At 38.8% G+C, this 12,368-nt stretch overlaps 1 protein-coding gene across 1 annotated transcript in view; it reads right to left on the minus strand.

The window, feature by feature from the left end:
• The window catches only part of SYNE1 (spectrin repeat containing, nuclear envelope 1), a 554,350-nt gene that overhangs the window by 502,858 nt on the left and 39,124 nt on the right, over window positions 1-12,368 (minus strand). The window contains exons 2-3 of the mRNA XM_006874353.1: window positions 12,185-12,280; window positions 3,408-3,491 (exon numbers count right to left, since the gene is read on the minus strand). Of these exons, the coding sequence (XP_006874415.1) occupies window positions 3,408-3,491; window positions 12,185-12,268 (168 nt within the window). The 5' untranslated portion in view covers window positions 12,269-12,280. The remainder of the gene's footprint in view (window positions 1-3,407; window positions 3,492-12,184; window positions 12,281-12,368) is intronic.

Below are 12,368 nucleotides of genomic sequence, written 5' to 3' on the forward strand. Positions count from 1 at the left end.
GAACCTTAAGATCAGCGGTTCGAAACTACCAGCCACTCCGCGGGAGAAAGATGAGGCTTTCTACTCCCGTAAAGATTTACACACCCTCGGAAACCCTGTACAGGGTCGCTATGGGTCGGAACCGACTCGACGGCACTTAACAACAACAACAACAACAGTGCAAGGCATATAACTCATGTTTGTGGAAAATCAAGAACACCAAAATCCTTTAGTCATTTATGATAGAACCAAATACAACCTCTATAATAATTTTGACTGTGCTGTTTACACCTTCCTCAGAATTTTCTCCACACTCATCTTATTATCTCCCAACCACAAACTGATGGTATATGTTATTGCTATCTAATTCATGCACTCCAAGAAGCAGATGGCTCTCCTTTCCTTGTACATGATTCTTTTCAAAACAGCAATTGACTGTAACTTGACTGTCCTACCTCCACCCATCTCTTGCTATTTCATTCAACTTATTATACAGAACCCAAGAAATCTTTTGTTCAGTTTTTGAAGAGAAGTGTTTCTTCATAATAGTTTTATATCCTAAATCTATGCTTCACAACTGGTTTACTGATCCCAGAGTTTTACCTTCTCACCATTTCAAAATACCATTGAATCTATAATACATTTTTAATGGCCAAGGACACTGAGGTGAACGTTAAGTGCTCTTAAGTCAATTGCAACTTCTGGGGACGCCATGTCTGTTGGAGTAGAATTCTGCTCCACAGACTTTCCATGGACGATTTTCAGAAATGGATGCTCAGGCCTTTTTTCTGAGGTGCCTCTGAATTGAGTTGAACAGTTGAACAGTGTTTTTGACTAGATACTATAATGCCAAAGATAAAAGGAATTATACATAAATATTGTATTCTAGTGAATAATGTTTCTTACAGGAATAATCTGTTTCTGAACCTACTTTATGTGCATACTTTGTTATCGTTCAGTGCCACTGAGTGAACTCTGACTCACAGCAACCATACGTGAAAGGGCAGAACTGTCCAATAGGGTTCCCTAAACTGTAATCTTTATCAGCATAGCTCATCAGGTCTTTTCTCCTGTGGAATCACTGGGTGAATTGAAACTGCTGACCTTTTGGTTAGAAGTGGAGTTCTTAGCCACTGCCATGCCAGGGCTCCCTTTACATGCATGCTTGTTGTTGTTGTTGTTGTTGTTGTTGTTGGTAAGTACCATCAAGTCTGTTCCAACTCATAGTGAACCTGTATAGAGTTCTCAAGGAGCAGCTGGTGGGTTTGAACAGCCACCCTTGTGGCTTGTAGTCCAGTTCTGTTACTACAGCACCATATCAGGAGTTCATGTATACTTTAGGGTTGAATAAGTAAGTGAATATAGTGTGGTGGTGGTGATGTACCGTAGAGTTTGTTCTGACTCATAGCTCTGGTAATGTAGTGGTTACAAGTTGAGAAAGATGAGGCTTTCTGCTCCCTTAAGGATTTACAGCCTCAGAAACCCAATACAGGGTGACTACGAATCAGAACTGACTCCACGGCACATCATCATCACCACTACCACCAGAGGGTTTCTGAGGCTCTAAAGGTTAACAGCCCAACTCGTAAACATCATGCTACCAGAGCTCCTTGAATATAGCATAGATAATAAGATTCAGATTTCTTCTCGCCATCAGAGAAAATAGAAACAAATAAGAAATGGGGAAGAATAGAACGGCCCTTATGAAGTTGTATTGGAATCAGAGGGGTCAAGTTGAACCAACGGGAGAGGATAAATTGATAGATAGATAGATAGATAGATAGATAGATAGATAGATAGATAGACAGATAGACAGATAGATACAGAGATAGGTATTTTGTAGATAGGTAAAGTCAGTAGATAGGTAGTTAGATAGACAGATAGATACAGAGATAGGTATTTGGTAGATAGGTAAAGTCAGTAGATAGGTAGTTAGATAGACAGATGGATAGATAGACAGATAAAGATGTCTATTGTTTTCTTGTACCCTAAACCTCAATTTTCACTCATGGCGACCTCGTCAGTGCCAGGGTACTTCTGCAGATCACCAGGATTTTTCTTCCCAGTGCTTCTGGGGCATTCCAGTTGCCAATGTTTCAGTTACCAGTTGAGGATAGAATCATTTGTCTCACCCAGAGACCTAGATAAGCCTAATCTGTGTACGTACATATTCACTAGAAGGCCAGGAGCAATGACTGCCTAGTATCCAGGCACAATGGGCATCCCTAATGTACAGACCTTGGTTCTAAGTACCATTCTCCAGTCAAAGGAACCCAGGCTCCTTGGAGAAGTGTTTAACTCCATAACTGAAATGTAAGGTGGAAGTGTGGGAAATCTGGAGATCACGACAATTAAGGAAGTGCTTGACAAATATGTGGTCATGTCAAATGGGTACAGGAGCCAACCTGGGGGAGCACTTAATGGCCAAAGTTAAGACAATGTGGACAACAATGTCATAGTAATAATAATAGTATTACAGTATGAAATACATATATATGAATCCATACTAATTCAATAAGTAAACAAATGGGGAAGGAGAGACACCTCTTGTTATAAAAGAATTCCAACTAACAAATATAGAAAGAAAGAGGGAAATACCATTATGTAAACAGCATAGTAATAATCGTTGAAAACAATAACCTCTGATCAATGTTAAAATCCGATCGAGGAGAAGTGGAATACTAGAATAGTCTCGAGTATCTCTCGCTAAGATATTTACCGAGTAGAAAGGGAGAAATAGACACTGTCCCATAGAGTGAAAAGGCAGCTATCACCCTTAACCAAGTAGTCAAGATGAATCTAACTCGGTGTGAGATGTACCAACATCATATCTCCAATAATGTATTACACCGAGGACACGATAATCACTGCCTTGGAGGGTTTTTGTTTTGTTTTGTTTTGTTTACTATAGAGGCATCATCTCATAAGAAAAGCATCATATAAACCCAAATTGAGAGGTTGACATTCTGCAAATTAACTCACTCGCACTTATCAAAAGTTTCAAGGTCATTAGGAAAGAATGAAGAACTATCCAAACAGAAGAGACTAAGAGACAACAATTAAATTTAAAGAACAATCTTGGAAATGACCCTGGACCAGAAATAAGGCATTTCATAGGGGGAATATAATGAAATTCGACTAATGTCTGACTTTTTAGTTAACAGCACCATATCTATTTAAATTCCTGATGTTGATTATGTAACTTATGGTTACATAAGTTCTTAATATTAGGGGAAACTGGGTGAAGTATAATATGAAATCGTTTTTTTCTCCAACTTTACTGTAAAAATCTAAAATTTATTTCACCATATTTATGTGTGCAGTCTACTGTTTATATGCAGGGCTTTGCTCCCCAGAGGCAATATTTAAACCACGGGACTGTCCATGTCTTCTGTAAATTCTTGTTCTTTTTATGTCTCATCTTTTACCTTCCTCCCCTCGAGGAACTTGAGTGCTGTGCCGATGTTCGCCACGGCATGGATTCGTTTCATACGGCGTCCTTGTTCCAAAGGCTGTGAAAAGGACAGGCCAGTGCACACGTTAAACAGACAATTCTAAATTACACCTAAGCGAATTAAGAGTACAATTGAAGAATATCCAGGAATAACCAGCATTACTCGCTTTGTAAGACGGTTAGCTAATACACAGAAATAAGTGTACAGCATTCTATGGTGGAGGTGTGCTGTGGAGTTGGTTCTGACTCATAGTGACCCTGTACAAGGTTTCTGAGGCTGTACAACTTTACAGGAGCAGGAAGCCTCATCTTTCTCCCGTGGAACAGCTGGTTGTTTTGAACTGCTGACCTTGAGGTTAGCAGCCAGATTTGTAACCACAACGCTTCCAGAGTTCTGTACAGCATTCTATAGATGAACTAATTTATTCAATAAAGACATTCGTTCTAAGCTTATCTGTTAATGTATTTGTCTTTTTCTTTAGAAACGCTATACAAAGTCTCTATGAGATGAAACTGACTCAATAGCACTTAACAACAGCAACATACCTAAGAGCAAAAATTCACAAAACTCCTATGTTGAATATTAAGGCTATCAAGACTATAAATTAGGAAATATTTATATGACAAGTACTCTTAATCACTCATCATTATTATCTTTTTTAAGCTATAGCAACATGCAAGGAAAGAGACAGTATCAGTAACATTCCTAGATTCAAACAATCAAAATATATGGCACCTAACAACAACAACAATGACCCAAGGTTAGGTAAAAGGATTGTGAGAATGAAAATGCTCTTCACACAACAGTATGTTCTGGTATGTGAATTACTAGACAGCTAACCACAGGTCAGTAGTTCAAACCCACCAACTGATCCATGGGAGATCCATGAGGCTTTCTGCTCCTGTAAATATTTTGTTGTTGTTCAGTGCCATCGAGTTGGTTCCAACTCAAAGCAACTCAGTTTAGGGTTTCTGAGGAGCAGCTGGTGGGTTTGAACCATCAACATTGTGATTTGAAGTCCAGTGTTTATCCTACATTGTCACACCAGGAAGGTATCATTATTAATTCTCTGAGACTCATCTTTTCATGTAATATTATGCTAAGATTTATCCATACTGGTGCCTGCCACTGTATTTCATTCAATTTTACAGTGATATAATTCTTCATTTACCACTCTCCTTCTGATTTAAAAATTGGTTCATTCCAGATTTTTGCTCTTTTAACCTATGCTTGTTTGATCATTGTAATAAATAAATTTTGTTACTTAATTTTGTACTTAATTTTGTTACTTAATTTTGTACAAAAAATAAAGTATAAAGTTTCTCTTTATTCATAGGAATGGAGTTGCTGAGTCAGAAAGAATGTGACATTTGAACTTCCAAACTAGGGTCAAACCTTTCACTCATCAGCAATGCAAAACTAATCCTATATCCTGTTCAACATTTGATAGTCACATCTTTTTCCAAATGGAATCAAATGCATATAAAGTGGTATTTTAACGGTCTTAGCAACGGTTACCTGAACATCTCTTTTTCTGTCATGGAAAATGTATGTTTCTTTGGTAAAATACCTCTTTAAGTCTCTGGAAACATTTTTCTATTGGATTCTTGGTATTACTAATGTTTTGTAGACGTGCTTTATGTATTCTTGATATAATATTTTCATAAAACTTTAACATGAATTTTTACTACGCTCAATCAATTTGTAACTTCCTCTATCACTTCCTTTAAATATTTTAAATTTTAATACAGTCAAATATATTAATCTTTTGTTTCATAGTTAATGCTTTTTGTGACTTACTGAATAGTTTTTTCTAACCTTAGTTCTAAAAGATAGTCATTAATAATTTCTAACAAAAGTTTAAATTTTGGTCTTGGCATTAAGTCTTTAATCCATGTGAACAGTAGCTTCAAAAAGTTCATGGGAAAAAGGAATTAGAAGATAATGGAACTTCTACTACAAGGACAAGTAAGTTGTTTGCCAGACAGCCATCAAGGCAAGCAATCATGTCCCTCAGGACAAACCCTCCTCCAGACGGAAACTCAAAAGGAACACATGAGCAGGCATATAGGCTTGCTGGTGACCATGCTGCTCTACTGGTGAGTGGAAGTTGGGGAGAGGCAGCAATGAAGATATGGGCTGAGTTTGACCACATTCCACAGACCACTGTCAACCTGGAGATGAGAGAGAAAAGAGGAAGTACAGGTTGGTCCAAAGTATGATGAGACTGGGGGCTCCTGAGCCCATGGACAAGGACATAGCCTCAGAGGGCTAGAACTGAGAGTGAAGCATCAAGCTGATATGAAATGAGGGGAGACACACAAGAATGCCCAAACCTGCAGATAGTACCCATTTGACCTAGCTTTGATGGCTTGATGATCACAAGTCTACTAGAAGAAGATAAAGAAATTTGATAAAGGCAAAAAATGTAAATTGCTACAAAATGATGGATGTGACCTATACTTAGGGATGTTGTTGTTGTTGTTAAGTGCCGTCGAGTCGGTTCCGACCCATAGCGACCCTGTATAGGGTTTCCGAGGGTGTAAATCTTTACGGGAGTAGAAAGCCTCATCTTTCTCCCGCGGAGCAGCTGGTAGTTTTGAACCGCTGACCTTAAGGTTCGCAGCCCGATTCGTAACCACTACGCTACCAGAGCTCCTGTGATGTAGTAGCTCAAAATACCTACTCAGAGAGGAGTCTTCACATCAAATATCAATGCTATCCCCTCTGTACACAGGGTAGATAGGGACGGGCAATTTATACACTGGATACCTAAAATGGTGGGGCAATAAAGGCACGAAGTGACTGGTTTTCAAGTTTTCAAGAGGGAGTTTAGTTTCAGAGTGTGTGGGGGGAAGGCAGAATCCCCACTGAATAGTTTTCATCTTGCCTAGATGGGGCTGGTGAAAAGAGATAGGGATAAGATTCGTATGATTCAACAGTGAGTAATTGTTATGATTGACTAATTGAGATTGTTACACTTGTAAAGGTAGAAGTTTTGTAACTTAAAGGGGGAAGTGGTTAATCTTACAATCCAGGAACAGAGAACTAGGATCATCAAGGGAGAAGAGCATGAGCGGAATGTGGGACTCTATTCAGAGAAACAGCAATGCCAGAAACGCAGGCAGAGATGAGAACATGGAGAGATAGAATAGCTGAGGATGCTAGACTCATGGAAAGAGAAAGGCTGTGTGCTGGCAGCCAGGAGGCAAACTTGCAGAATGTGCCCTTTGGTTGTTCATATGATTATATATTCCTGAGTGTTTTTGTGTACATTCCCAAAAAAAACAAATAAACAAGTAAAAAGAAGGAATAGAAGCAAATACTGTTGAAAGATGATGAACAGAGAGGATTGTAATCATTGCAATGAAACAAAATACGATCTGATGAGTGTAAAACCCATAATCTCCCATGCAAAATATCACTCAATTCTCAATAAAAACCTTAAAAAAAAAATATAATGGAAAATTTCTAAGAATTTTTTGAAGGCCCCTCACATTTTAAACTTTTTATGTACCATGTGATAAGACTCAAAGTTCATCTTTTTCTATTAGGATACAGTTGTGTGTGTTTTTTTCAGTTCTATTCCTTCAGCTGCCAAATCTCATCTTTGCCTTTATATATGTATCTTGGTCTATTTATGGATGCTACCAACGTCTTCAGTTTGAAATTGCTCAAAAATGCAATCTAGAAGTATTGGGAATTACTGTTAATTGGTATTCAAAGGTAGGAAAACAAAGAGGAAGATTCAGTCATTGCAAAATATAACTTTGGTGATAGAAATTATTCTAGAAATCACATCATCTCTTTTATTCATTTTTTCAAGACCAATCATGTTTTCATTGCAAATGCCTTTTTTAAACAACATAAAAGACAAGTATACACATGGACCTCACCAGCTGTAATACAAAGAAATCAAATTGACTACATTTGTAGAAAGAGATGAGGGAAAAGCAACATATCATCAGCCAAAAGAAGGCCAGGGGCTAAATGTAGAACAGATCATCAATTGCTCATAAGCAAGTTTAGGCTGAAGTTGAATAAAATTAAAACAAGTCCACAAGAGCAAAAATATGACCTTGATCACATCTCATCTGAATTTAGAGATCATCTCAAAAACAGATTTGATGCAAATAAGTAACAAGAAACCAGAAGACATGTGGGATGACACCAAGAACATCATACAGTAAGATAACAAAAGGTCATTAAGAAGACAGAAAGAAGGAAACAACCAAGATGGATGTCTGAAGAGGCTCTGACACTCCCCAGTGTAGAGATGCTAAAGCAAATTGAATAAATGAAAAGGTAAAAGGGCTGAACATAAAAAATTTAAATGTCAGCTGGAGTAGGCAAAGTCAAATATTATGACAAAATGTGCAAAGATCTGGAGTTAGAAAACCAAAAGGAAAGAACATGCTCAGGATTTCTCAAGCTGAAAGAGTTGAGAAAAATTTCAAACCTCGACTTGCCATACTGAAAAATTTACTCTATGAGCAAATTTTTGGATGATTCAGAAATCATCAAACAAATATGGAAGGAATACACAGAGTCACTATACCAAAAAGAAATGGTCAATGCCCAACCATTTCGAGACGAGGCACATGATCAAGAGCCAGTGGTACTGATGGAAGAAGTCTAATGTGCACTGAAGGCACTGTCAAAGAACAAGGTCCACAAGCGATGGAATACAAATTGAGATAATTAAACAAACTGATGCAGCACTGGAGGCAATCACTCGTCTGTGCCAAGAAATCTGGAAGACCAGGCCAATAAATTTAAATAGAAAATTTTTCTAAAGATAATTGAAAAATGGCAATAGTGCATTCACAGGGAACTCCCAGAGATTGAAGCCAGGTTCAGACAAGGACGTGGAATGAGAGATATCACTGCTGACATCAGATGGATCTTGGCTGCAAGTAGAGAATACCAGAAAGATGTATACCTGTGCTTTAGTGTCTATGCCAAGGCTTTCAAATACGTGGATCGTGACAAAATCTAGACAACGTTAAGGAGAATGAGTATTCCAGAACACTTAAATGAAGAGCTTGTGTTTAGCTCAATAGGCAGATGCTCTAACAGAACAAGGGAGCACTGAATGGTTTAAAATCAGGAAAGGTGTGCACCAGGGTTGTATTTTTTCACTATATTTAATCAATCTGTATGCTGAGCACATAATTTAAGAAACTGGGTTCTATGAAGAAGAATGTGGCATCAGTATTGGAGGAAGACTCATTAACAACCTGTGATATGCAAAGGATTCAACTTTGCTTATGGTATACATCTTTGGGGGAGCAGAAAGCCCCATCTTTCCCTCCCAGTTAAGTAGTAAAGCTTCATTTTACAAAGTTTAGTAGGAGAGGTTATTTTCTCTCTGCTTTTCTTCTTCAGACATGTGCTAGATAAGTAACTAAGCTATACCCCTCTACTGTTTCAGATCATCACATATTTATACCAATTTTAACACAAATGGACCTGCCCTGACTAATACAAATGGATTCTCTATTGGACTGCAAGCTCTCTGAAGGCACAAGACCATATGTCATTTATCTTGGTTGTTATCAAGGAATCTTGGTGACACAATGGTTACGTACTTACTTGCTAACCAAAAGGTTAGGGTTCAAATCCACCAGCTGCTCTATGGGAGAAAGATGTGGCAGTTTGTTTCTGTAAATATTACAGCCTTGGAAACCCAGAGTGACCCTGTTCATTAGGGCACTGTGAGCTGGGCTTGATGATCGTGGGTTTTGTTGGTGTTGTTTGATACATTTAAAGAGTAAATGTTCAAAATCATAAAAACAATCAATGGAAATTGAGAAATTCAAGAATGTTGTTAAGTGCCGTAGAGTCGGTTCCAACTCATAGCAATCCTGAACAGGATTTCCGAGGCTGTAAATCTTTATGGGAGCAGAAAGCCTCATCTTTCTCCCAAGGAACAGCTGGTAGTTTCGAACTGCTGACTTTGCGGTTCGCAGCCTGATTCATAACCACTACACTACCAGAGCTCCTTATTTTAAAAGCAAACATTCTTTTTAAAAAATCAGAGCATCATAACAGGCTACCAAAGAGGCCTAGGGTATTGAGACTGCATCCTTACCCTGAGATGCTGGAAGTAAAGAGCCACACATTCTAGATAAGCATGGTCAGACCCAGGGTTCTGGGTATGTGAACAAAGGCACTAAGTCCTTAATAGTGTTCTCTCCATGACGTAATTGTAGAAGTCTTGAACATTCCTAAGGGAAACACTTTTGCCCACATCCTCCCTTTGAAAAGCTCTTAAAGAATTCCTAGAATACTCATTCCTTTGCAGGATGCTTTTCATCTTATTGTGGTGCTGCATTATAATGCACAAGTATAAACACTTTAAATATTATTGCCAAGGCTTGTTTATAATTTCTGGACAATTTCATGTTATATAATATAGAATCTTGAATAACAATAAATAAAAACTGCTATTTGTACACTGTTGGACAAGTACAATGGCAGAATTATATTGCCACTTAGAATGATAGATACCATTCTAAAATACGGATTTAAATTGGAATGAAGTCACCTTCAATTTTCAAGTAAATAGCTTAATTCAGTAAGAAATGTAAAGGCGACCAGTTGTATCTTACAATCAAGGGTGTATGTATTTCAACCCAATGACCCCTACATCCTATTGCTGATTCTGACTATTTGCCATTGTGTGTTGTTGTTAAGTGCCACTGAGTTGGTTCTGACTCATAGTGACCTTGTATAGGACTTCTGAGCCACCAACCTTGTGGTTAGCAGTCTAGTGCTTATCCTACAGCACCACACCAGGACTCCACCACATGTGTATTTTTCCAAAATGACTCTTCATGTAAATCTCTGAGTTTCCCGAAAGCTGTGCCTAAGTCAAGGATTTAGATGCACAGAGTTGGGTGGGGAAGTGATTTCAGGCAGCAGGCATGAGGATGAAAGTCGAATGAGGCACGGAAGGAGGAAGATCCACAAGGGTAAGCTACTGAGCTGGGAATCACTGGAGGCTACTGGGACACACTCCAGCTGGAAAGTCTCTAAGAAACACTCTGTTGTTGTTGTCATGTGCCATCGAGTCAGTTCCAACCCATAGCAACCCTGCATAGGGTTTCCAAGGAGTGGCTGGTGAGCTTGAACCACCAACCTTGTGGTTCAAACTGACCAGGACTCCATGAAGCATGTGAAAATAGGTATCTTAGAATTGCCTCTCCTATAAACCAGCGGCTGAGGCATGTGTTCATGATTGGGTACTGCATCAGTTGACCGTTCCTTTGGGACCATTAACTCTCCCAGACTTTAGCGCTGCCTGGACTTGTGGCTTTGATGACAATTCTGAGGCAGAAACCCAGAGAGCAAGCTGCCCAGCACTTGAGGTGAGATGCTGTCAGGTTTACAGGAAACGTCTGCCACTCTTATAGCTGAATGCAGAGGGGAACCACAGACACAACGTCTGCCCAACAACATCTGCGCTACATATCTGCTGCGATATGAGTCAAATAGACATGTGATATACACAAACGTATTCTCCATTTTGACTTGCCACCAAACAACCCATTTCAAAAAGTTATTTTGAGAATTTCTTGCAAAAAAAAAGTACATGGAAATGTATACTCAGGCAGAAAGACTCCTTAAAAACATCAATTTTGTTAAATAATGGTTGCATACTTCTTGCCAGGATGCAATCATCATAATAGAACCTCTTCAGTTGCAAACCCTGCATCCATCATCTTCTGCATCATTCTGAAGATCCTGAACTCCTTTCATTCGGTCATTCTTAGTCATTTATGTTTACAAACTACTTACTGGTCCACTACCTAAAATAGAAGGAGCTCTGGTAGCTTAGTGGTTGCGAATTGGGCTGCTAACCTCAAGGTCAGCAGTTCGAAACTACCAGCTGTTCCATGAGAGAAAGATGAGGCTTTCTGCTCCCGTAAAGATTTACAGCCTCAGAAACCTTGTACAGGGTTGCAATGAGTCGGAACCGACTCCATGGCACATTACCACGACCATCACCACCAACCACTCTAAAATGAGGATGCATCGGTAAACAAAAATAAATCCTTCATTCTCAAGTAGAAAAATGTCTTTTGCAGCTCACTGTCATGGTTTTCATTCTGCTGGTTCTCTGCACATGGAAACCACTGAATGTGCTGTCAACAGTCGATGATGTCAGAGGGTGTGAGCAAGAGCGTGTAAAGATCATGTTGAGTTCAAGCTTAGTTTTCAATGAAGAACTATAAATACACAGATGGTGGTGGTGGTGGTTATGTCTAGGGACTAATAATCCTTTCCAAATGGCAATCCATCACTGATTTTACTACAGATCTTCCTAGGTGCCACACAAATGCAATTGTTAGCCACCTTAAGGTACTAATGGAGTTCTTTTGTTGTTGTTGTATTTTATTCTTGTTCCTAGGGTTGCTATTATCATTCAATATGTTTTAAATCCATGAGAAGTGCAAAGAAACAAAGTAACACTAAGAGGGGCTTCACAAAATTTGTTCATTTCTTCATTAAAGAAATTCCATTATCTCTCATTTCATTTTGCCATGAACGTTTTGATGTCCCCGCATTTTCCTTGCTTCCACAAATGACTGCCACTAGGTTTTCTGTGTATTACTGACTATAAGACAGCTTTCTCCTCTATGGGCAAAGCCCCTTATACTTGCAACCACATAACTGCCAAACTCCAAATGGGAAAAATTTGACAAGGATGGTCTTGAGAAAAAAAACAACAAACAAAGGCTTACCAGTTTCTGCCCAGATAGAACCTCCAGGAGAGCAAGCAGCTTAATACCATCTTTCATGTCTTCAAAAAGATCTTCCACCACCATCGGAGGGTTCCGCTGTAAAATCAAAAAGGGAATAAATAAGAAAAGGCTTTTCTTTTCTTTCTCTTTCTCTCTCCCCTCCTCTCTCTCTCTCTCTCTCTCT

Source organism: Chrysochloris asiatica, unplaced genomic scaffold, assembly GCF_000296735.1.
Source record: "Chrysochloris asiatica unplaced genomic scaffold, ChrAsi1.0 scaffold00271, whole genome shotgun sequence".
Taxonomy (NCBI): Eukaryota; Metazoa; Chordata; class Mammalia; order Afrosoricida; family Chrysochloridae; genus Chrysochloris; species Chrysochloris asiatica.